The sequence below is a fragment of the Conger conger genome, chromosome 14, assembly GCF_963514075.1.
Source record: "Conger conger chromosome 14, fConCon1.1, whole genome shotgun sequence".
Classification (NCBI taxonomy): domain Eukaryota; kingdom Metazoa; phylum Chordata; class Actinopteri; order Anguilliformes; family Congridae; genus Conger; species Conger conger.
In genome coordinates, this window is record NC_083773.1 from 47,043,734 (window position 1) to 47,067,703 (window position 23,970).

General features: G+C 39.9%; 2 protein-coding genes across 2 annotated transcripts in view; one reads left to right on the plus strand and one right to left on the minus strand.

Moving 5' to 3' along the window:
- The window catches only part of LOC133109888 (PRELI domain containing protein 3B-like), a 15,066-nt gene extending 6,432 nt beyond the window's left edge, over positions 1 to 8,634 (minus strand). The window contains exons 1-4 of the mRNA XM_061219621.1: positions 8,501 to 8,634; positions 5,821 to 5,989; positions 1,884 to 1,973; positions 1,230 to 1,300 (exon numbers count right to left, since the gene is read on the minus strand). Of these exons, the coding sequence (XP_061075605.1) occupies positions 1,230 to 1,300; positions 1,884 to 1,973; positions 5,821 to 5,989; positions 8,501 to 8,532 (362 nt within the window). The 5' untranslated portion in view covers positions 8,533 to 8,634. The remainder of the gene's footprint in view (positions 1 to 1,229; positions 1,301 to 1,883; positions 1,974 to 5,820; positions 5,990 to 8,500) is intronic.
- A 12,571-nt stretch (positions 8,635 to 21,205) lies between these two features.
- On the plus strand, positions 21,206 to 23,927 carry atp5f1e (ATP synthase F1 subunit epsilon). The gene is made up of 3 exons (XM_061219331.1): positions 21,206 to 21,365; positions 22,582 to 22,703; positions 23,543 to 23,927. Coding segments are annotated over exons 1-3 (156 nt in total). The 5' UTR covers positions 21,206 to 21,333; the 3' UTR covers positions 23,545 to 23,927.
- The last annotated feature ends 43 nt before the right edge of the window (positions 23,928 to 23,970 follow it).

The following is a 23,970-nucleotide window of genomic DNA, read 5'->3' on the forward strand; positions in this document are numbered from 1 at the left end:
ACACTCACACACACACACCATTACACCTTACACACACACACACACACACACACCATTACACCTTACACACACACACACACACACACACACACACACCATTACACCTTACACACACACACACACACACACACCATTACACCTTACACACACACACACACACACACCATTACACCTTGTACACACACACACACACACACACCATTACACCTTACACACACACACACACACACACACACACACACACACACCATTACACCTTACACACACACACACACACACCATTACACCTTACACACACACACACACACACACCATTACACCTTACACACACACACACACACACACCATTACACCTTACACACACACACACACACACACACCATTACACCTTGTACACACACACACACTCACTCACACACCATTACACCATATACACACACACACACTCACACACCATTACACCTTATACACACACACACTCACTCACACACCATTACACCGTATACACACACACACTCACTCACACACCATTACACCTTACACACACACACACACACACACACTCACCATTACAACTTACACACACACACACACACACACCATTACACCTTACACACACACCATTATACCTTACACACACACACACACTCACACACACACACCATTACACCTTACACACACACACACACACACACACACACACACACACACCATTACACCTTACACACACACACACACACACACACACACACACACCATTACACCTTGTACACACACACACACACACACACACCATTACACCTTATACACACACACACTCACTCACACACCATTACACCGTATACACACACACACACACACACACACACACCATTACACCTTATACACACACACACTCACTCACACACCATTACACCGTATACACACACACACACACTCACACACCATTACACCTTACACACACACACACACACACACACACACACACACACACACACACATACACCATTACACCTTGGAAATGGATCGGGGTTGCCAAAGGAGATTCTTGGGACTGGACGAAACAAACATTATTCCTGTTCCGGGGCCGTGACAAAAACATTTACCACATGTTCACATTCCTTACAGCCCCCTCCCCCTGCAGGGTCTGATCATTGAAACAAAAGCTGCAATCTTTCACCCCCCAAAATTACAGTCACACACAGATGGTACACTTTCAAATGACTTACTTTTCCGGGTCCTCGGGGTGTGGTCTGTAGGTCAGTTTCTCGTCTACAGACACCAGGTTAGTGCACGTGATCTGTAAGCACGGGAGAAACAATGGGTTTGGTGTTATTCTCGTTCAGATGACAACAATAATGACATTATTCAAAAACAGCACTGACAACAAAGAGCTCCGTGTTTGTCTTTCGCCCAAATCCTGCTGGGTCTCATTCCGGTGATGTGTGTGAAGGGCTGGTCCATTAAAGCACGGTAACTCAAGCTTCACTGGTGCATCAGTGGCAGCTCTGAGAACGATCAGAGCTGTGCCGGAGGACAGGCACGATAAGCAGGAGACCAGCCAGATCACATCATATCAACATCACAACATATGCCCAGTAAACCCAATATCAGGGAAAGACATGTTTTCAATTTCTCATTCCGGGTTATTGAATGTAGATCCATTTAAAATTAACACAATAAAGTGTGGGGGAAAAAAGGAGTCTTTCTGAAGCCACTGTATTTGAGACCCAGGTGAGATTGAGGATGACTTTCTTATGGCCCATTATACAAGCAGGCCTGACCTTCTCACAAGTCACTCGGACACTGTGGCACTTGTATTTGGACTAATCTTCCTCAACCTCCCCTTTTTCTTTTTTTCTTTATTTTAAAAGTAAACTCACATTTGTAGATTTCAGTTCGAATGTCTTCTCCTCAGGATCCACCACTGAATGTTCTTGGATGTATGTGCGTGTTCGCGTGGCGCCGATCAGCTGGGAGAAACAGAAGGAAGAAGTCAACACAGGAAGAATCACACACACACACCATGCCACTTCCCCCAATGGCCATCACGCAAATGTCATCTTTTACATTAAAGATGATCGGTTAGTGCAGTAATCCACCACAGGCCTGGCATCGTCTCCACATGTTAAGTACACTGCCTGAACTGTGAGAGTGGCATTCATCTATGATTGATTGAGCAGGCCTGAGATTGGAATTACACCGTTTCTGCAGAACACAACGGGCCTCATTTATCAAACGTGAGCCAAACAAAATTAACCGGAAATCCATCAGAAATGTATTTCCACCTATAATGTGGGATTTATCAAAGTTTTCGGAAGTCAGTTTTTGTTATTTTATTATTCCATGAATTTATATTTTAACAATATTATTTAGAGTGGCTAAATTATTTTAATATGCTGACTGGATATTACAATTATTTATATCATATAAAAACGCAACGGGATTCAACATTAAAATGGGTGATGTATCATGGCGTAGCCTACTACGCCTACGAAACAACAAACTATAACAGCGAGTTCACGTTCAAGTTACACCTGCAAACATCATGGAAGGCTATAGAAGTGGCATAACATGTGGCTGATTTGTTTACGAGTTTTGTTTTTTTTCCTCGCGTTTAATGTCAGAGGTTGATGTGAACTGTCAGAAGGTGCTAAGTCGTTCATTCTGATATGACGTGAATGCAGCATTAGCCTTCGTTGCTATGGCTTTACATTACATTTACAGCTTTATTAGAAGATTTGAACCATGGCCACATAATCACTTGGTTTGAGGCTTGTGACACCTCCTTCTGGCTTTCTGCAAGGACAGGGATTCCAGATAACAACATCTCCGATGAGCGTTCCTCCAGCCCAATGTATACTCCCTCAGTGAAGCCTGGAAGGCAGCAGCTTGTCAAAATAGTAAACTAATCACGATGGGTTTAGCAAACCAGCTAGGTCAGGATCATAAATACAAATACATTAAAGAAAAGTTGCTAAGTAATAACATATACACAAAATCTATGGTTGGCGGAGCTGAAATGGCTGCCTTGCAGACATCACTGTTGGAAGGAAAGTGCCAAATGTGGAACCGTTTTCTTTTTACCTTTTTACCTTTGTACCATGTGTTACTTGAGAAAGAGTTTACAACAGCTAGGCTATATTGCCAGCCTGAATCTTCCACAGCTCTGACAACTCACTGCTTATACTATGGAAATGAAATAGATTGATCAACCAGCCACCTGCTTAAACCAGTTTTTCATGATTGAAAATGCTTTAAACGGTATACACTTATCTATAAACACTTACTATTTCATTATATAGTATATGTACTTATATAAGCTGATAATCATAATTGCTAATTGATAATTGCTTTCAAAAGTTACATTTTTGGAAATGGAAGCCTTCTAAGCTTATTGGGAGGGGGGCTGTGTGTGCACTGTTTTGTTATTTAAATATCTTGGTACGTACTGGTGTTCATGATGTCTATCTTAACAGATGCTCCAGGACCTGCAGAATTTTTCAGATAAAAAAATAAAACAAAGACCATATTTAAAATCGCATGGCATCTACTCCTACATCAGTTTCACCTTCTTCCCTCCGTTGGAATTATATGGTACTGCATGTGGTGAAACTTAAGTCGATCCCATACATTTTTAAATATGGCGGGTCTTTATTTATTTTTTTCAAATATGAAAAATTCTATAGGTCCTGGAGCACTTGTTAAGATAGATGTGATTTAAATAAACACTTAATAGTGCATGTTTTGTTATTGACAAGATTATACAGTTTAAAGCATTTTTAATTATTTAATTAAACCTGGTTTAAGTCGGTGGATTTAATGTTATGGCTGATGGATGTATGTTTTTGACTTGTACTTCGATTAACAGAACTTCAATCTCTGCTTCAGAGAAGCTTTTTTCTTTTTTCGACTATCTCTTTAAAAAGCTGAAATTCCATATATAGTGTTTTAGGGGCGTCAATTTATGTGAATCACACATTTTTGCAATTTTTCCACATTCTTCCTCGCAGAACACCTCCAGCTCAAAAATATTCTTCAGCCTCCTTGCATGTACAGCATGTCTGAGATCTCTCCACAGATTTTCTATAATATTTATTATTATTATATTCATGCTTGGGGACTGATGGCCATTCTAAAACCATCCATCTGTCTTGGAGGTACTTCACGGTTGATTTTGAGGTATGCACGAGGTCAGTGTCTTGCTGGAATACCCAACCTCTCTTCAACTTCAATGTCTGGACTGACCTTTGAACATTAGCCTCTAGAATTTCTTGATATTTGGTGGAATCCATTCTTCCTTCCACTCGCAGAATATTTCCTGGCCCCTGCCACACAACCCCAAAGCATAATGGATCACAGTTGGCAAGGTGTTCTTCTCTACAAATTCTCCAAATACATCTTATTTAGTCAGTCCAAAGCACATTGTTCCAAAAGGCTTCAGGTTTCTCAGTTTTCTGGAGGCTGTTCTTTGTAGGTCTATGTAGGTCTTTGTGGTTTAAAGTATGTTGTATTTTTGTCCAGTGAACAGCTTGACGTGTGCTACACTTTTTTGCAGCAATGTGTGGGTTCTTCTGAGCATTTCATACCAGGTCTAGAGACATTCCATCTGAAATCTTTCTTGGTCCAGACCTTCTAGGCCTGTTCCATTTAGCTTCCTTTTTATAATGCCATTTTATAATTTCTGACAGTGGAAATAAGTAGTTTGAAACATTGAGAAATTCTTGGTGGAAATGAACCATCTTCATTCTGAAATCCTTGGACCAACTGTTTAGAGTTACTAAAGAATAAAAAGTTCAGCCCTGGAATTATGACTCACTGAAGCCCTAATGAGTAAATCACCAGGGTCTGGGCCTTAGTAATAACAAAGAGTAATCCAAAAGGGTTCCCAAACTTTTACACAGGGCCCTTTTTCTTTTATAAACAGTAAAAAATGAAAATAAAAAGCAATCATGCTTTAAAATTTGCAGAAAGCTCTCATGTTTAGCTCTGTACCATTTCAAGTTCAGGTTTACTTTCGATCGCATACAGATTCATTCCAACAGACTTTTAAACCAGGGGTGCCCAAACAATTACACACAGGACAGGTGACCAGTTTACCAAACAATTACACACAGGACAGGTGACCAGTTTACCTAACAATTACACACAGGACATGTGACCCGTTTACCTAACAATTACACACAGGACAGGTGACCAGTTTACCAAACAATTACACACATTACCTAATAAATACACATGGGACAGACACAGCGTTCAGCTGAGCAGAAATAACCCCGCTTTATCCCGTGCCTGTCCTGGCAACGGTCCTGAGCCACGCTGCCAGTCGGACAGCTGGCCCAGGATTTCCGACAACAGCTCCATATCGTCACCAACACACTCACTAGGCATCCTGTGCCTGACACAAGTCGTGTGCAAGGCAGGACCACGTGCTGAGGGCTCATATAAGCTTCTTTCCAGTGAGACCTGAACAGTTATGCTCTACTATATTGAACCCTGTGGGGTAATGTGGCCTCTGCATTTGACCCATCCTAGTTATTTAGGAGCAGTGGCAACAGCTGCGGTGGGGAAGGGGACTCATGGTTTTGACGATGGAGGGCAGGAGCCCGCGGTGGGGAAGGGGACTCACGGTTTTGACGATGGAGGGCAGGAGCCCACGGTGGGGAAGGGGACTCATGGTTTTGACGATGGAGGGCAGCAGCTGAGGTGGGGAAGGGGACTCATGGTTTTGACGATGGAGGGCAGGAGCCCGCGGTGGGGAAGGGGACTCACGGTTTTGACGATGGAGGGCAGGAGCCCGCGGTGGGGAAGGGGACTCACGGTTTTAACGATGGAGGGCAGCCCCCACTCTGCGCTCAGGAGCCTGTGGCTGTGGAGCCGTCCCTGGGGGTCCACCTGCCGGTCCAGAACATCCACACCAAACACGCTGGGGTTCATGGGGTTTGGGTACTTCTGCATGGCCGCCTTGGTTACCGTCTCCCAGGGATGGCTGTGTGGGGGGGTGGGGGGCGGAGAGAGAGAGGTCACACCCGAGGACAATATCTGTGGGGGTTCTAACCACAGAGCACACCTCATAGCACATATACTGATCCAGGATCAGCTCACATCTGACCAGAGCCCTGTTACACAAAACAGGATTACAGAGTTAGCTGGATAACTGCGCAGAGTAAAACCAGGAACAGCCATTTTTACTTCAATCCATGTTCCAGTTTTGGGAGGGTTACGGGTTTTACTCAGTGCAGCTATGAAGCAAACTCCCCCCAGGTCCTACCTTACCTAAGAGTATCAAAGGCTACAACTTATCCTAGATCAGCATTAATCTTATCTGGGTCGCTGAAAGGGATGAACATTTTATTTCGTCGTGACCATAAAGGACTAACAAATTCAATGTTCTTATTGTACTGGCTATGGCAGTAGTACAATAATCCCAATGGTCATTAAAGGACACCGGGGAAAGCCCTGATCTAATTAAAGAGGATATGCTGTGCTTGTCTCATGACACATCTGTTAACTCTAATGAAAGGGCAGAACGTTGTGGCAATAGCCAAACACACAGGAAATCAGGGCAACTTTATTACCCTTCACCTAGCAAAACCTGTTGCAGACTCAATGCCTATCAGTGTGCACATGGGTGCAGGGAGCACACTGGACAATCTTCAAAAGCAGACTAGGTGCGCATGGATGCACATTCAGCTGGGAATCCAATGGGAAAGGGATATTGATGGACAGAACTACAGCCTGACTACTGTAACCATGGACAATGGACAGAACATAGTATGCAGAACCTATGCTGAGCTGCAGACAGATGACCTCTGTCAAAGCAAAGTAGGACATGGCAACCAACACAATCCTGCCAATAAGACTGACCTCTAATGCACAAGAACTACCATTCCAGTGATCTCTGCTCAAATAGAAATGTCAATAGAAACTACATTACACGCATTCCCTTTGAGAGGTTACATTCAAATAAATGTACAACACAAGCTAATGAACCCCTTAACAAAAACACACAGACAGTACCTGAAGGATCAGTTTTACTAATATTCTTGCAAGCTTTTCGAATGGATTCATGGAACGGCATGTTTTATGACTGGAACATGTTTAACATTTTTATTTGGATTTTTTCTGTATGAATCTCATTTGTATTATGGTTCTGTGCTGGCACAATTGAACTTCGATTTAGTGTCATGTTTATGTTGCGCATACATTTGCAGGTCTGTGAAAGTTGTTAGCCAGGGCTGAAACTACTGTTCTTATATAATTTAGGCTGTAGATAACGAATGCGACGGCTAGTTATGTCATTTGATGAAACACGTTTAATTACGTAAAGTAATTCACACAGTATGCACTGCACGTCGTGGCCATGGGGACAGAGTGGCTGTGACGCAAAGGGGGCGGAGTTATATATAGAGGAAAGGTTAAGAACAGCGCTCATTCAAAAGGTTAATTACGCAATGCCACTTCACTTGACTTTTGAAACCAGACACTCTTGCATAGACCAAGGCCAGACCAAGATGCAAAGCTGAAATCTCCAGGAAAAGCTCAGACACTGGTTTAGTTTTAACAGCACTTTGTAAAAATGTATGTCACTTGGTCTTATCAAATAGATAGTTGTAAAATATATTCTAACACAGACCGATTGGTCTGCTCAATTGATAGAACTTCCCTAATACTGAAATGTCAATTCCGCGGAGGAAATATATATATACACATACATACACACACACGTCAAGAACAGTCAGGATTATTATCTATTAACAATCATCTATTTATTTTATGATCAATTTACGAAACATGAGATTTTCCCAGTTTGTGGAGACAATATCGCATGCTAACATCGTTCATCAGCGCACTAGCCACAGTCAGTTAGGAAATCCATGAGACCACCTCTCAAGACAGGCCAAAGTTACTGCTGACACACCTGACTGCCTGTCAAACACAAGTTGACTGCAAATATAATTGCGCCAGCTGGCCACAATCGAATGCAAAACCCGCTGAAATGTTTTCAGCAACTAAGTCAGCTAACATCGCTAATTTATAGGATCCACAACATGCATACCAGGAGTTAAATACTTAAATAACCGTTTCGGTCAAAGAACATAGCTAAAGTAATATGGGCGGCTAGCCACATTACTACTCCACACTAGGTAGCTAGCTAATCTTTTTTCATGTGACCGGCTAGTTAACGACGTTAGCTTCCATTTCCACGCGAAGCTTAGTCATAGCATAAAAAGCTGAGCGGCTAACGTTCTTACTCCAGCCTAGGCTAACGTAGGGGTAACATATTACGAACTACTATTGAACATGGATAGAGGTTGCTGCCATGTGATATGGTTATTTTGCGTATGAAATCAGATTTGCGTTATCCACATTCAGTACTGTCCGTAGCATGCCACGGACAGACTAGAGTAAGATCAAGGCGCCGATTTTGGCACCACGTCGCTTACCGATTCTAGTTTGCTGCTAAGGCAGTTAGTTGTACACACAATGAAATACTCACTTGAATATGTGCTCTGATGACCAGATTTTCATGACTGTTGTTTCTGAGAGGGATGAAGCAAAAGCTTCCAGGCGGCTTGGCCAGATATTGCAGTCAAATGACCGGGTATAATGGGCAACCTCCGTGACGTTAAACCGCTCCACGCCTACCGATAGTCACATGCTTTTCTATGACGCACTTCCGCTGCGCTGTCAAACTAGCTGTCGCGGGACCGTATTTTGCTATATCTGTAATAGGTATAGTTTATTTATTTTATTGCAAAAACATATAAATACAAGGAAATTATTATACACACGTACAGGGAAATTACAAAATCCACTACATTCACAGTTACAAAAAGGTGGTTACATGCAATTGCAAACGTACAGTCTCAAATAATCCTAGTTTTTTTCAAGAGATATTTCTTATTTTGAGAAGGTGGATAGGGGATAACGGGGATAACTACACTACTGATTGGTCTGCTCCTTCCCCCGGACACCACATTATGGACATTTGTGGTTCCAGTTATAAAACAAATGTGTAATTGTTTCTTGTTTACATTTCTGCATTGTGATGAGATATCTAATTGATTTTTTTTTTTTTGTGCTTTATCATTTACAGAAATGTAATCCATTAAATTACACATAACATTACTCAATTACACATAACATCAACCAAAACATTGAATTATATATAATAAATAAAGAAATAAATCAATGTAAAAAAATGAAAGTAAAAAAAGTCACTAAGAGAGAAATACAGAAAACAGTTTTGTAAGAAAGAGTGAAAATAGAGTACATGTCATTTTCCTGCAATCATGCTCCATACAAACAAACCTCCTTGTAAAGACAGTCTTATTGCAGAAATTGCACACACACAGACACACACACACACACACACACACACACACACACACACACACACACTGGTCAGAAGTGGTCTTCATGGAAAGGCCAAAAAGGCCAAAAAGCCATACCTCCAGCATGGATACAAGGCCAAGCGACTCAACTATGCACGAAAACACAGGAACTCGGCGGAGGCATGGTGGAGGTTCCTTGGAAGTTTGGGGCTGCATTTCTACAAATGGAGTTGGGGATTTGGTCAGAATTAATGGTCTCCTCAATGCTGAGAAGTACAGGCAGATACTTATCCGTCATGCAATACCGTCAGGGAGGCATCCGATTGGCCCCAAATTTATTCTGCAGCAGGACAAGGACCCAAAACATACAGCCAATGTCATTAAGAACTATCTTCAGCGTAAAGAAGAACAAGGAGTCCTGGAAGTGATGGTATGGCCCCCACAGAGCATTGATCTCAACATCATCGAGTCTGTCTGGGATTACATGAAGAGACAGAAGCATTTGAGGCTGCCTAAATCCACAGAATAACTGTGGCTAGTTCTCCAAGATGTTTGGAACAACCTACCCACCGAGTTCCTTCGAAAACTGTGTGCAAGTATACCTCGAAGAATTGATGTTGTTTTGAAGACAAAGGGTGGTCACGCCAAATATTGATTTGATTTCGATTTTTCTTCTGTTCATTCACTTCTTCTGTTCATGCATTTTGTTAATTGATAAACATAAACTATTAACATTTCTATTTTTGAAAGCATTCTTATTTTGCAGCATTTTTTCACACCTGCCGAAGACTTTTGCACAGTACTGTAGTTAACTGAGAAGGTGGGACATTAAGTGAAAAGCAGGCAGGTTCTAGTTGTATATTGATTTTGAAGATGCCTCTCAGTTCATTAGTTATGTTACTACTATCAGTCACTCAGAACAGGGGATCCAGATGTGAGACAAAGACAGGAATTTCTTTATAATCAACGTCTTTATTATCTGGTAGCAGGTTAGACCGGCAAGGGTCAAAAGCAAGCAAACAGATGCAACTAGGATCAGGCAGTTTGTAATCGATAGTTCTGGCAATAGGTCAGAATTCCAGCAAATGGATGTATTAGGGATAATCCAAAGAGTAGTCGTGGTCACAGGCGGAGGGTCAAAAACAAACAGGCTAATCAGACACAAACAAACGGGCTAATCAGACACAAAACAAACAGGCTAATCAGACACAAAACAAACGGGCTAATCAGACACAAATAAACGGGCTAATCAGACACAAAACAAATGGGCTAATCAGACACAAACAAACGGGCTAATCAGACACAAAACAAACGGGCTAATCAGACACAAAACAAACGGACTAATCAGACACAAACAAACGGGCTAATCAGACACAAAACAAACAGGCTAATCAGACACAAACAAACGGGCTAATCAAACACAAAACAAACGGGCTAATCAGACACAAACAAATGGGCTAATCAGACACAAAACAAACGGGCTAATCAGACACAAACAAACGGGCTAATCAGACACAAAACAAACAAACTAATCAGACATGAACAAACGGGCTAATCAGACACAAAACAAACGGGCTAATCAGACACAAACGAAAATGGACAAAAGTGGAGGTACAGAAACAGGTAGAGAAGCTACGGGCGGGATAAAAGTCAAAGGTCTGGGGCGAAACAGGTCTAACAGTTATCAATCCGAAAACGCTGGAAGGTATGGTACAAACACATGACAATCTGGCCACGAGACATACAAACTGAGGGGTTTATATAAGACAGGTAATGACAGGGAATGGCAATCAGGTGTGGGAAACAATCAGGAAGTGAAACAGGTAAAACGAATAAATGAAGTGACAGGGTGACTATGGGGTGCACGGAGGTAACAAAAACATGGAAACACTAACAACATAGACAGAATACAATACATATAAAACACGAATCCCAACAACCGCAGAAATTCTGTAATGTAGCACATACCAAATACAATTAAAATATTTTCTCTGACATTTGCCACAGAGTGGAGAACATTTAGGATCAGATTTGCTGAGTAAGTAAGTAAGTGAGTAAGTTCTTACACTATGTAAGATTCTGTATTGGCTCTCCCATATCTTGCAAGAAAGTGTTTTCAATAGAAGTAAATACCTTACTCCATATTTCATTATTGTATTCTGTTTCAAAATCTCTCTTCCATGCTGTTGTTATTTTACTGATATTGAATAGATTAATTGTGTACAAGGTAGAATAAAAGGAAGATGCATTTTTATGTATAAGGAAAAATTAATCAAAAGCACTTCTTATTGGAGCGTCTTTTGAGAGATTCAGTCTTGTCTGTATAAAGTGTCTGGTTTGTAAAAAGGCCAAAAAATAAGTGTGCAGTAAATTAAATTTCACTTGAATTTGTTGAAAAGAAAACATAGATTCACCCTCAAAAAAACCATTAATTATTTGAATACCTTTGCAAAACCAGATACCAAAACTATTCACAGAGACCACAGGAGGGAATGCCTGATTATTCATCAAGGGGCAGAGCCTGGAGAGAGCGTGGTTACTCCTGGAGGATTTGTTTGTGTTATGCCAGATTCTGATTGTATTGAGCACTATAGGATTGCTTTTTATTTCCGGTAGAATTAGCTTCAAATCAGACATAAGATCATTAAGTAGGGAGAAGTCTCAGCACCAAGTAGCAAACCTCACTTCAAGTTTCAAATTATCTAGTATCCATTTCATGATTGTCCATTGTCCATTTCATAAAATAATCTAGTATCCATTTCAGCATATAGTGCAATTTTGTGCCCTGTTCCACCTATGCTTACACCCGTATAATGTTATCATTACCAATGACTTCAGCAAGTGGCTCAAGCACCAGAGCAAATAAGAGTGGAGACAGAAGGCACCCTTGTCGCACTCCTCTCCTCAGGAGAAAGGAGGAAGATGCACACCCATTGACCAAGACTGATGCCTTTGGAGCACAATACAAGGTTCTAATCCATTTACTAAAACACTGACCTATACCAAATCTGTCAGGAACATTGACTAGGAAGTCCCATTCAACCCTATCAAACACTTTGTCAGCATCTACTGGTTTGCAGTATGTTCAATAGCACCAAACATTGGTGTGTGACTGTTTGTGCTTAATAAAGCCAGTTTAGTCAGGATTAATTAACACGGGTAGAAACTCCTCCAGCTCCTCAGTATTAATAGGACTTATAGGTCTATAGGAGCCACACAAATCATCAGGTTTATTTTTCTTTAGTAGTAGCAAAATATTTGCTAGATTAAGCGTGGGTGGGAGGAATCCCTTGTGATAAGAGTCTGAATACTTTCTAGTTAGTGGGCCCACAATTACTTTCCTAAGTTGTTTAAAGAATTCTGTTCCAAAACCATCCGGACCTGGTGACTTCCCATTTTTAAAAGAGTTGTTCTAGGACCTCCACTTCTGTCAGTGGTGTAGAAAGAATGCACGCTGTTCCTCTGATAAAGTTGAGAGCATACATCTATTAAGAAAATGTTTCTGTTGGACAGAAGTACTCAGACTGATCTATAAAGGCTTGATAAAAAATGTTTAGTCTCATGTTTAGTTATGTTAATATACAGTGCATAATAGAATAATATAATATATAATATGTTTAGGGTTAGGGTTACTGAGTGTTAATAAAGAGATTCAATTAGGTTGCTCCCTTCCTTTAACTGCCAGGTTTATTGCCATATTCAAATAGTTTATGTTTTGCCAGAAGAATTGCATGTTCAACTTTCTGAGTTAGAAGCTGATTAAGGGCTGATCAAGCAGCATCAAGTTGTAAAAGGACATTACTGATATTATGCTTGAACTCACACTCTAAATTTTGTATCCTTGATTCCAACTGCAATTGATTTTATCGAAGTTCTTCTTCCTTGCAGATGTATATGAAATTATACACATTAGCCTTTGTAGTCTCCCACAACACAGATTAATTAATATCAGGAGTTATCATTTGTGAAAAGAAAATAATTCCACTGATCTTCACAATACTTTATTAAAGGAGAACTGCTGAAAAACGTTTAATCGCCGAAGGAGAGAGGTGGGGTCCCAAACAGGTGGATTTATCTCTGTGGAGACACTAGAGTGATCATAAATCATACATTTTACATGATTTAGTCCTATCAATAATTGCCCAAGAAAAAAAATTCTCCTGGAAAATGATTTGTGTGGGGCAATAGTAAAATGTAAAATCTTGCTCCAATGGATTAACAATTCTCCAGACATCAAACAGATCATTATTTTGTGAGTTGGACTTTTCTAGATATGCGTCTTATATTGTCTTGGCTCTCATTAACATATGTTGGTTATTCCACAGTATATAAGTGATAAGAGATAAATTATGCATGAAAGCTATTTTGCAGGCTTCCAATGCCTGCTTGGCAAGTTGGCAAGCTTTATAGGGAGTTCTTTCAACAAAGTTCCACACAGCCTTTCGTAACATCCAGAAATGCAATTACGTCACACAATTTTGCTATTCTTGCTCAACATACCTTGTACTGATAAGAATGTATAACAAGACAAGGTGTTCTTCACATCACAGTGTGTTTTGGGACATGATTCATGGGAAATCTTAACTTTTAACCTATTATATTTTACATGTATCGAACCATCCTATGCACTGACTAATACTTTCTATGAAGGAATATATTGGAATAGAAATATACATGATTGAAGTTATATTGACCAAAAATCATTTGGAAATTTAAAAAAGGTATACACTCAGGCACCAAGCACCTTATTAGGTATTTATTAGACTTATTTTTCAGATTTCTACTGCTGTAGCCAATCCACTTAGAGTTATGATGTGTTGTGTGTTCAGAGATGCTCTTCTGCATTCCACTGTTGTAATGTGTAGTTATTTGGGTTACTGTCACCTTCCTGTCAGCTTAGACCCTTCTCCTCTGAGGCATTTTTTCCCGCAGAACTGCTGCTCACTGGATGCTTTTTGTTTTTTGCTTCTTTCTCTGCAGTGATATGTGAGTAACTGGGTCATTCAGTCCCAATTGTCTGTTTTTTTCTAACTGAACATGGGTACATTTCAAAACTTCAAGTGTTTGTACGGATCCTGAAATATAGTTTCTGAAATCAGCAGTGAGCTCCCTCTCGTGGTGAGTTTTTTCAGCATCTTGGTAAGTAGTTTTGGAGAACCATCACATACTCTATACAGGCTATTAGTCTGTGACTGAAATGGTCATCTCAGAAAATACCCTGCGCCCAATGGCAGTTGGTAATGATAGTGTAACCATCATTCTATTAATAGAATCTCAACTTCAATTTTAATCTCAATTTGAACCATTGAGCCAAAGAGCTGGACAGTGCAACTTGAGGATAAACAGAATTTTCTTTTCTTTTTGGCATAATCCCAGATTAAATAAGTTGTTTGTTTGTCGAGTATAAAATACATACATAGTATAAAAAGATGCGGGTAGCTTCGGTTGTGTTTTATGAATGCAAATGCCACAAATGTAATTTTGGTGTGCCTTATCAAAGGTGATTGTCTGGAAGGTGGCAACTTCTTCCCAAGAGTGCATCAAAATCTTTCAAGATCTGTCCTTCCATTATCTCCCTCAAACTAACCAGTAAGTAAGTAAATAAATTAATAACAAGTGGATGCTAGAGTTAGATTGTAATGTTTTACATTGTTGTCATTTTTTCTAATGGTGAAGGAGGGTACTTTATGAGAAGCTGGGTTCAGCCATCAAGAAGGATTCACTGGATCAGGAATCAGAAGTACTCTGCAAGTGACTGAGCGGAAAGTAGCTTGCTGGTTTTGGTTGTTCTTGTAGCTTGATATCTTTATAAAAAATAGCTACGCATACGTCCTTTGATAGGGATTGGGATGGCGGGTAGTAGTGGAGGGAATTCCAAGGAAGAAGAAGATATGCATTTAGATGAACAGAAAAAAATGAATAATAAAACCGTACTGGGTAGAGGCAGAGGAAAAAGTGTGCCAAATGGGGATAGGGGTGTGGGGAGTGGTAAAAGAGGTCTAGACGATACAAGCACAGAGGAGAAGATAAACATGTTCCGTTAAAAGGAAAGTGAAATTTAAGCAGGGAAATGAAGTGGGGACTGTGAGCCCTATTGCATTAACAAGTGTCTTGAAGAAGAAGATTGGCAATATTCAGATGGCAAATATGTCCATATGAGATGGACGTTTACTAATAATTAGTAAAAATGTAGAACAGAGAGATAAGGCATTGAGGATTAAGAATATTTGTGGGTGTACCAGTGTACTTGGAGGAACTGAAAGGAAATATAAGAGGTGGAGAGGTGAATGGAATCAAGAGACTTAAGGTAGTAAGATTTGGTGAGAAAGTGGATCGTCTGTCTGTCATGTTGGAGTTTCAGGAAGATGTTTTACCTCAAAACGTTTTGTCATGTCTAGGAAACGACAGAGTCCAAATCTTCAATTTGTCGAAAAACATCTTCACGAGGGAAAAGACGACACCATGGCAGCAAGTTCTTCAGGAAAATCAGACTTTATTAGCACACGTGCATAAAGCCGGATCAGTTCTCCAGAACCCATTTTATACACAGTTACTCCTCCTACAACCCCTCCTCAAACCTCATTGTGGCAAATCACCCACACTGTTCTTATCTTAACTCCTCCCAAAGCTCCTCCCACAATGTCATTGTGGCAAATCGCCAAAGGTCCTTATGCTCTGCCAGCTCTGTACAAAGTTCAGGGCGTTCTGCCAACTACAAACAAAGTTCAGGACTCCCTCTGTCCTCACTTCACCCCGCACCTGCTCTTGGCAGAGTGGAAAACTACCAGATCTCATAAAGTTCTGGATGCCCCCCCTCTAACACACACGTCATCCATACACGTCACTCTGTATCATTCGCTTTTATAAGACGAACTAAACAGCAGTAATCTACAGACATACTAAACATTTGATAAATATTATCTTCTAATATTCTTTTCTAATATACAGACATACTAAACATTTGATTAATTATTCTCTTCTAAGTGAGAAAAAGTACGTTGCATTCTTTGCTCTCATTTCAACAGTTTTCACTGTGGTTTCTTGCGTTTTCATAAGCTCAGCTATAATTAATGTTCTAGGTTCATTTGATTTGATAACAAGCAGTGTACATGGGATATATTGATTATAAGTCACTTGCATATAGATACACTTCTGGCATAAAACATTGAGAGTCCCGGAGAAATCAGCTGTAAAGGCATATCTCGCTTTGCCCGTGTCCTTGACTACACAGTTTGAGACGCCTCCCCCCCCCCCCGCCAGCTGGCTCACTGTGTAATTCTAGCACAATTTAGCAGTTAATCAGTTTGAAACTATACAGGGTACATATCATACTTTAATATGTGTATATTGATACACTTTTAGCATACATCATCGAGCGCTTTGGAGGAACCAGCCTGCTCACTAAGGTGGAGTCTGATTTTGACTTGTGATTGTTTGTCATGCTTTTGGCTGATGTGAATATGGATAAGTTAATTTTATTTATGGCATATGTGATTAACTGCAAAGACCAAGACAGAAAAGATTAAAATAATTGTAAAAGGGGCCACAACATTCTTGGACATCACGGGACTCTCTTGTGAGCAAATTCAAACAGATCTGAACTTGGTATTGAATCAACATTCAGCCGCACTAGGAGCTTCACAAGGATTTGATTTTACAATGGAATGCCAGAAGTCTAGTATCAAGTTTAAAGTTTAAAGCATATCTGCAACATATGGAAAATATTCCAGATGTAGTTTGTATTCAAGAGTCTTGGCTTAAACCAAAGCTAAAGTTTGTGATCAAACGGTATGAGTGTATGAGAAGGGATAAAATAAATCGAAATGGAGGAGAATGTGCAATATTTATAAAACAAGGATTACAATATAAAGAATTGGGAAAGGGGAAAGAATTAGAATATGTAGGAGTCGAGATTTGGATCAAGGAAGAGAGTTTATAACAAAGAATGGAAATTGAGCCATTTAACAAAATAGAAACACATTTAGAGGGAAATATAATTTGGTGTGGAGATTTGAATGCATATAGTACAATGTGGGGAGATCATAATGTTCATAACAGTTTGGTAATTGAAGAACTAATGGAGAATAAAAAATTAGTCTGTTTAAATGGTGGAAATGGAACAAGAATACATTTGAATACAGGTAAGGAGTCAGCGATAGACATAACATTAGCCTCTGAATTTGTGGAGAGGAAATACTCATGGGACACTTCCCTGATTCAGTGGTAAGAGAATGCACTTTGGGTAGCGATCACTATCCCATATTAATTAAAGTAGGGATGAGAGTAGGAAAAGACACCACAGAGAGAAATTGGCAGATTGGGATAAATTTAAGGAGTTGAGTGAGCAAGAAATGATGGAAATTGACACAAGACAAGGTACTGAAATAGTAAATCAGTGGATATGGGAGGCAGAATTGGTAGCAGCAATCCATTCCAAGGAAAGGTGGTAGGGGTAAAGAGAAAATGGTACCTTGGTGGACAAAAGAATGTGGTGAGGCAGTGAAGAATCGAAATAAAGCTTTCAGACTTCTGAAAAGAACTCATAACTTTCAGAACTTAATCGAGTATAAAAAGAGGCAAGCCATGGTGAGGAAAATTGTTAAGAAAGAAAAAAGAAAAAAGGAATTTCTGTAACTCAGTTGGTAGAGACACACCAGTAGTAGAAATATGGGGGATGATTTAAAAAATGAATGGGATTAAGGGAGAATATGGATATCCAGTTTTAGATAATGGAGAAAGTTTAGCTGTGTCTAATGTGGAGAAGGCTGAAATGCTTGCAGAGACATTTGTGAAAGTGTGCAGCTCAAACAATATTAATGACGAAAGTAAAAGGGGAAGAGAGACAACTATAAGAGAGAATAGTGGAGTAAAGGGAGAGAATGTGGAGTCGAGCGAGATTATAAACACACTTTTCACTCAAGTGGAGCTTAATTATGTCATTAGGAAATCAGGGATAACATCACCAGGCAAAGATCAAATTTGTTACATTATGCTGGACCATCTTAGTGAAGCATCAAAATAAGTTTTAATAGAGTTGTATAATAAAGTGTGGGAAGAAGGGAGATTACCCACCAGTTGGAATCTATGTAAAATAATATGTAAAATAATGGAAAAGATGATAAATGAAAGACTAACATATTATATAGAAACAAGAGGTTTAATGATACAATATCAAAGTGGGTTCAGGAAAGGAAGGACCCAACACTTTGTTTAGAACATGAAATAAGAAAGGCTCAAATAAATAAAGAGAGTGTAGTAGCAGTCTTTTTTGATGTGGAAAAGGCATATGATATGTTGTGGAAAGAAGGATTATTGATGAAGTTCGATAAATTAGGAATAGGAGGGAGAATGTACAGGTGGATAAAGGATTTCTTAAGTGATAGAGCAATTCAAGTTAGAGTAGGAAGATGTTATTCAAAGAAATACATTGTGGAAAATGGTACTCCCTCTTGGCTGGCCTCCCAGCGTCTGCCATCAGACCCCTCCAACTCATCCAGAATGCAGTAGCTCGTCTGGTCTTCAACCTTCCCAAATACTCACACGTCACCCCCCTGCTTACTTCCCTCCACTGGCTGCCTGTCATGGCTCGCATCAAATTCAAAACATTGGTGCTAGCCTTCCAAGCAGTTAAAGGGTCTTCCCCAGCTTATCTACAAAAAATCATCAGACCCTACACCCCTGCCAGACCTCTTCGTTCAGCCTCCACAGGCCGCTTGGCACCTCCCCCTCTCCGAACCTCCACAGCACGCTCAAGACTACTGTCTGTTCTGGCTCCACGGTGGTGGAACGAACTCCCCGTTGAGGTCAGAACTGTAGAATCTCTCCCCACCTTCAAGCGCAAGCTGAAGACACACCTCTTCAAGCAGCACATCTCCCCATCCCTCCCTACCTCCCTGTGAACCTTAATTGTTGTCTCTGTGACTTGTTTTGTGTATCGGTATTCTTAGTTGGCTAGGTAAGCAGTGTTTGGATAGTTAACTTTGGTCACTTTTGCTCAGTTTGTTTGTTTCTTTGTTCTCAAAAAAAAAAAAAGACCCTCGTCCTTATCTTCGTTGTACAGGTAGCAATTGAAATTGTACTTCCCTCTAGGGTCTTTCAGCAAACTTATCCCTGGTTATGGGTATGCACTTTGTTGTACGTCGCTCTGGATAAGAGCGTCTGCCAAATGCCAATAATGTAATGTAATGTACTCCACAAGGAAGTATAATTAGTCCTTTATTGTTTTCTGTTATGATTAATGATGTATTTTCAAATAAAGAAAAAAATATTGGAGTGTCAGTTTATGCTGATGATGGTGATGGTGCAATGTGGAAAAGAGGAAGAAATGTAGAGTTTATAGTGAAGAAGGTGCAAGAAGCTATCAGTAAAGAAGAGTGGCCATTGAAGTGGGGTTTTACATTTTCAGGAGAGAAAACAAAATCACTATTCTTTACAAGGAAGAAGATAGGGAACCAATTAAATATAAGATTATGTATGTTAGAGTTAGAAAGAGTAAAATCTTTTACATTTTCAGGTTTATGGTTTGATGAGAGACTAACGTGGGCAGTGAAAAGGTATTGAATGTGAGAGGAGTTCAGTAGGAACTGAATGGGGTGCAAAAAGAACAGCAATGGCAGCTATGTATATATGTTTAATCAGATCTGTTTTTGATTATGGGTGTGTAGTATATGGATCTGCAGCAGACAATTTGTTAAAGAAATTGGAGGTAATACAATTTCAGGCATTAAGATTATGTTGTGGTGCAATTAAAACAACCCTAGTAGCAGCATTTCAAGTAGAGATGGGAGAAGCACCACTGAGAAGAACACAACTTTATTTAAATTATTGGGTAAAGTTACAAGGTCATAGCAATCAGCATCAAACTCAGAGTACACGAGAGCCTTGTTGGGAAAAAGAAAAAAAGAAATATAAAGAGCTTTGGGTGGGTCGTTGATCAAAAAACAAGAGGAATGTTTTTTTTCTCCATGGTTTTTCATTATTCATTATGGCTGAGTTTGAACTTTTAGAGAAAATGAGAGGAAAAGATTTGAACAGTACTGCAAACTCTTACATAGGAAATAGGTATGATGGATTTGTTCAAATATACACAGACGCATCAAAAACCAGCGATAATAGGGTTTGAGTTTCATTACTTTAAAATAATATATGATAAAAGATTAATTGATAATATTTTTGTCTATACAGGGGAGATAATTGCCATTTTACTGGCTTTGCAGTGGGTGGAGGAAGTAAGACCACTCAGATTCCAGTGCAGCATTAACGAGTATAAGAAACAACTATTCGGCATGTAGACAGGACATTGTATTGGAAATATTACAGACATTATATAGAATTCAAAGGATGGGGTTAATTGTTTGTTTTTTATGGGTACCAGCACATGTGGGAGTAGAAGGCAATGAGGCTGCTGATAAATATGCCAAAAAAGCAACAAATAGAGAGAATATAGAAATGAGGGTAAACTTTAGTAAGGCAGAAATAAAGAGTTTGTATAAAAATAAAATGAGGAAAAGATGGCAAAATCAATGGGATAATGAAAGGACAGACGCCATTTTTATAATACAAAAAAGAGTTGGAAGGATGAGAAAGGCAGGAAGATGTAGAAGAGAGGAGACTGTAATATCAAGATTGAGGTTTTGACACATATATATTTTTTATTAAAGAAGAAGAAGAAGAAGAAGAAGAAGAAGAAGAAGAAGAAGAAGAAGAAGAAGAAGAAGAAGAAGAAGAAGAAGAAGAAGAAGAAGAAGAAGAAGAAGAAGAAGAAGAAGAAGAAGAAGAAGAAGAAGAAGAAGAAGAAGAAGAAGAAGAAGAAGAAGAAGAAGAAGAAGAAAGTTGGGTGGGAGGGACAAAGGCATTGACCGATTTAGTTAGCCACCAATCGCAGCGTAGAGGATGTTCCTGAACCTAGTTCCTGTCCCATTTTCAGTTCGTCTGCCTCTGTGCGCCCTTGAGTTAACGCCGTTGAGTACAAACTAAGCTCTTCAGCTACGAAGAAATGGTGGCTTACTGGAGACAAGCGGGCCTGAGGTAGTTTTTTTTTTTCTTCTGTGCATTGACAAAATATCTTTATTTTTGTCGGGTTACATAGTACTGTTGTCAAATGGACACCTCCACGTAACCTCGCTGTCACTGGATTAGCATGAGCTAACCATAGAGCATGTCCTTTTGCTGTGTAGCTAGTTGGCTACACGTTAACGAGCATTTGATATTGAGTTCGATGATACATTATTTGTATTTCTACGCTTGTTAGCTAGCCTAGGTAATTTAAAGTGCGTTATGTGAATTAAAGAGCGTCTTCACGCGTTCACCTTGACTATATGTTTCAGCCGGGCGGCCTACTTTTTAGCTAGCAACCTAACTTTAGCTTGCGCGCTAAGTTAGTGTGTTTGAGTGAAATGTAAGTAGCCGACAAGGCGTGGATAGGTCATGGTAGACCAGGGGTGGCCAACCCTGTTCCTGGGGAGCCGCAGGGTGTGCTGGCTTTCGTTGTTGTCAGTTGATCAAATAAAGCAGTTGTTTTCACAGTTAACTCGCCTCACCTGGGTTCCTGGGTCTGAATTGGTTGCAGGCGATAGCTATAGGCTCTGCAGGCTAGGTTGGCTTAACAGCATGTTCGCAGTACTTTACTGCTAGAAAATTGAATAATGCAAAACATTAGCTACAATCTTAACCGTAACGCCCACATGTTACAGTATAGTGACTCAGCTAACACTGCCAACATGGTAATGAACAACCTAAACATGACCATCCTCTGGTTTGAGTGACTGGGCCGTTTTTTTATCCTGACGGCGAGAAGGACAAGCTTAAGACTTTGCATCCTTTTTTCAGTAGCCATTCACTTGCTGAACGTCCCCAAATAACCGTTGTAGCTAACGTTAGCTAATTTTAAGGAGATTCCATCCACTTGTCTTGCACTCTTCTCCCTGCACTTATTGTACTGTGGTATTGATGGTAGGAATTTTCTGACTTGATCTTGCATTGTTTCCTTGTTGTTATTGTTGCTTTTTTAAAACGTATTCTGGATGTTGACGTTTGATTTTACCCTGGCTGCAAACCAGATTTCCCCTTACTGAACAATAAAATAAAGTTGCCGTGCAACAGCCTAGTTAACATTTTATATAAGGCAAATGTACAGTAGTATTACATGTTGTATAATTAAGCGCCGTAATCTTTATAAATAAGAATGCAACGTTAGCAGAACGAACGTATCATTTGTTTAATCAACCTCCTCTTGTTTTTCCAGCTACATCCGCTTCTCGGCCATCTGCGCGAGAGTGGTGCGGGCGGCACTGAAGCCCGATCTGAAGATCGAGGCGGTGAAAGCCGCCGAGACCAACGTCAAGGTCACGAGACTAGCCAAGTCATGTAAGCGGGCACACATCTGGCTAGCGTCTGTACTGTTGTGATACACAATCGCCGAGCACTTTATTAGGAACACTTAATCACATGATTAAATGGGTGTAATAATGTAATCAGCCAATTGTTTGGCAGCAGTGCAATGCATACAATTATGTAGATACGGGTCAGGTGCTTCTGTTAATGTTCACCTCAACCATCGGAACAGCGGAAATAATGTGATCTAAGTGACTTTGACCATGGAATGATTGTTGGTGGCAGGGTGGTTTGAGTATGTCAGAAACTGCTGATCTCCTGGGGTTGTCATGCACACTAGTCTCTAGAGCAGAGGTGGGCAATGCGGGCTGTGTCTGTTTCTGGGTTTCATGCCAACTGCTGGTCTTAATGACTTAATTGGTTCTAACATTTACGTTATCTGACATTTTAGCTACATTTCTTGATGAAGGCATTAATGACGGTCAAAGACTGTTCTTGTGTCCCTGTATGATATGGTTTTACTGTGATCTAATCTGAGTGAACTAATGTTGGCGATTAGCTCATTTAGGCCAATTAGCTCATTTAGCCAGAGTAACAATAGGTTTAATGCTCTAGATTTTGCTGGTGAAAGGTGACAGTACCACCCATTACTGCAGTATCTCTGAACACACATCGCAGCATGACTCTAAGTGGATAGGCTATAGCAGTAGAAATAAAAAAAATGAGTCTTAAATACCTAATAAAGTGCTCACTGAGTGTAGTTACTAGTTACTAAATGTTTAATGACTATTTACAAAGCCCCCATTTTTAAATCAATAAGGAGTGTTTTTTGTTTTGTTTTTTTGAACACGGTTGTTGTATTTTTCTTGCAGGAGCTGCTGGTGTTGGTCCATTCTGTGTGGACAGACACCACTATCACCCTGACTTAATTGTTTCATAAATATTAATGGAAGGAGAACATGAATTTATTGATGTACTGTATGTATGAGACCTGGTATAAAAGAAAATGCTTTTCCCGCAAATTACGTAAATGTAATAAAATGGTCACATGATTGTTTTGTCTCTCGCTTTCCTAAACTGAATTGAGTGAAGCATGGAAATTAAAATAAGGAATATAAAGTTGATATAATTAGTAGATATTCAAAACTAGTTAAATTAATACACCCTGAATGCATCTGCTCCTGCTATTGCAAATTTGTTTTTGTAAAAGAGTTGTATTGAAAATCATTAAAGCTGGGGAACATGTGGCTCTTGGTACATCTGTTGTGGAAATAAATGCATTCCAGTACGTTGAATTTAA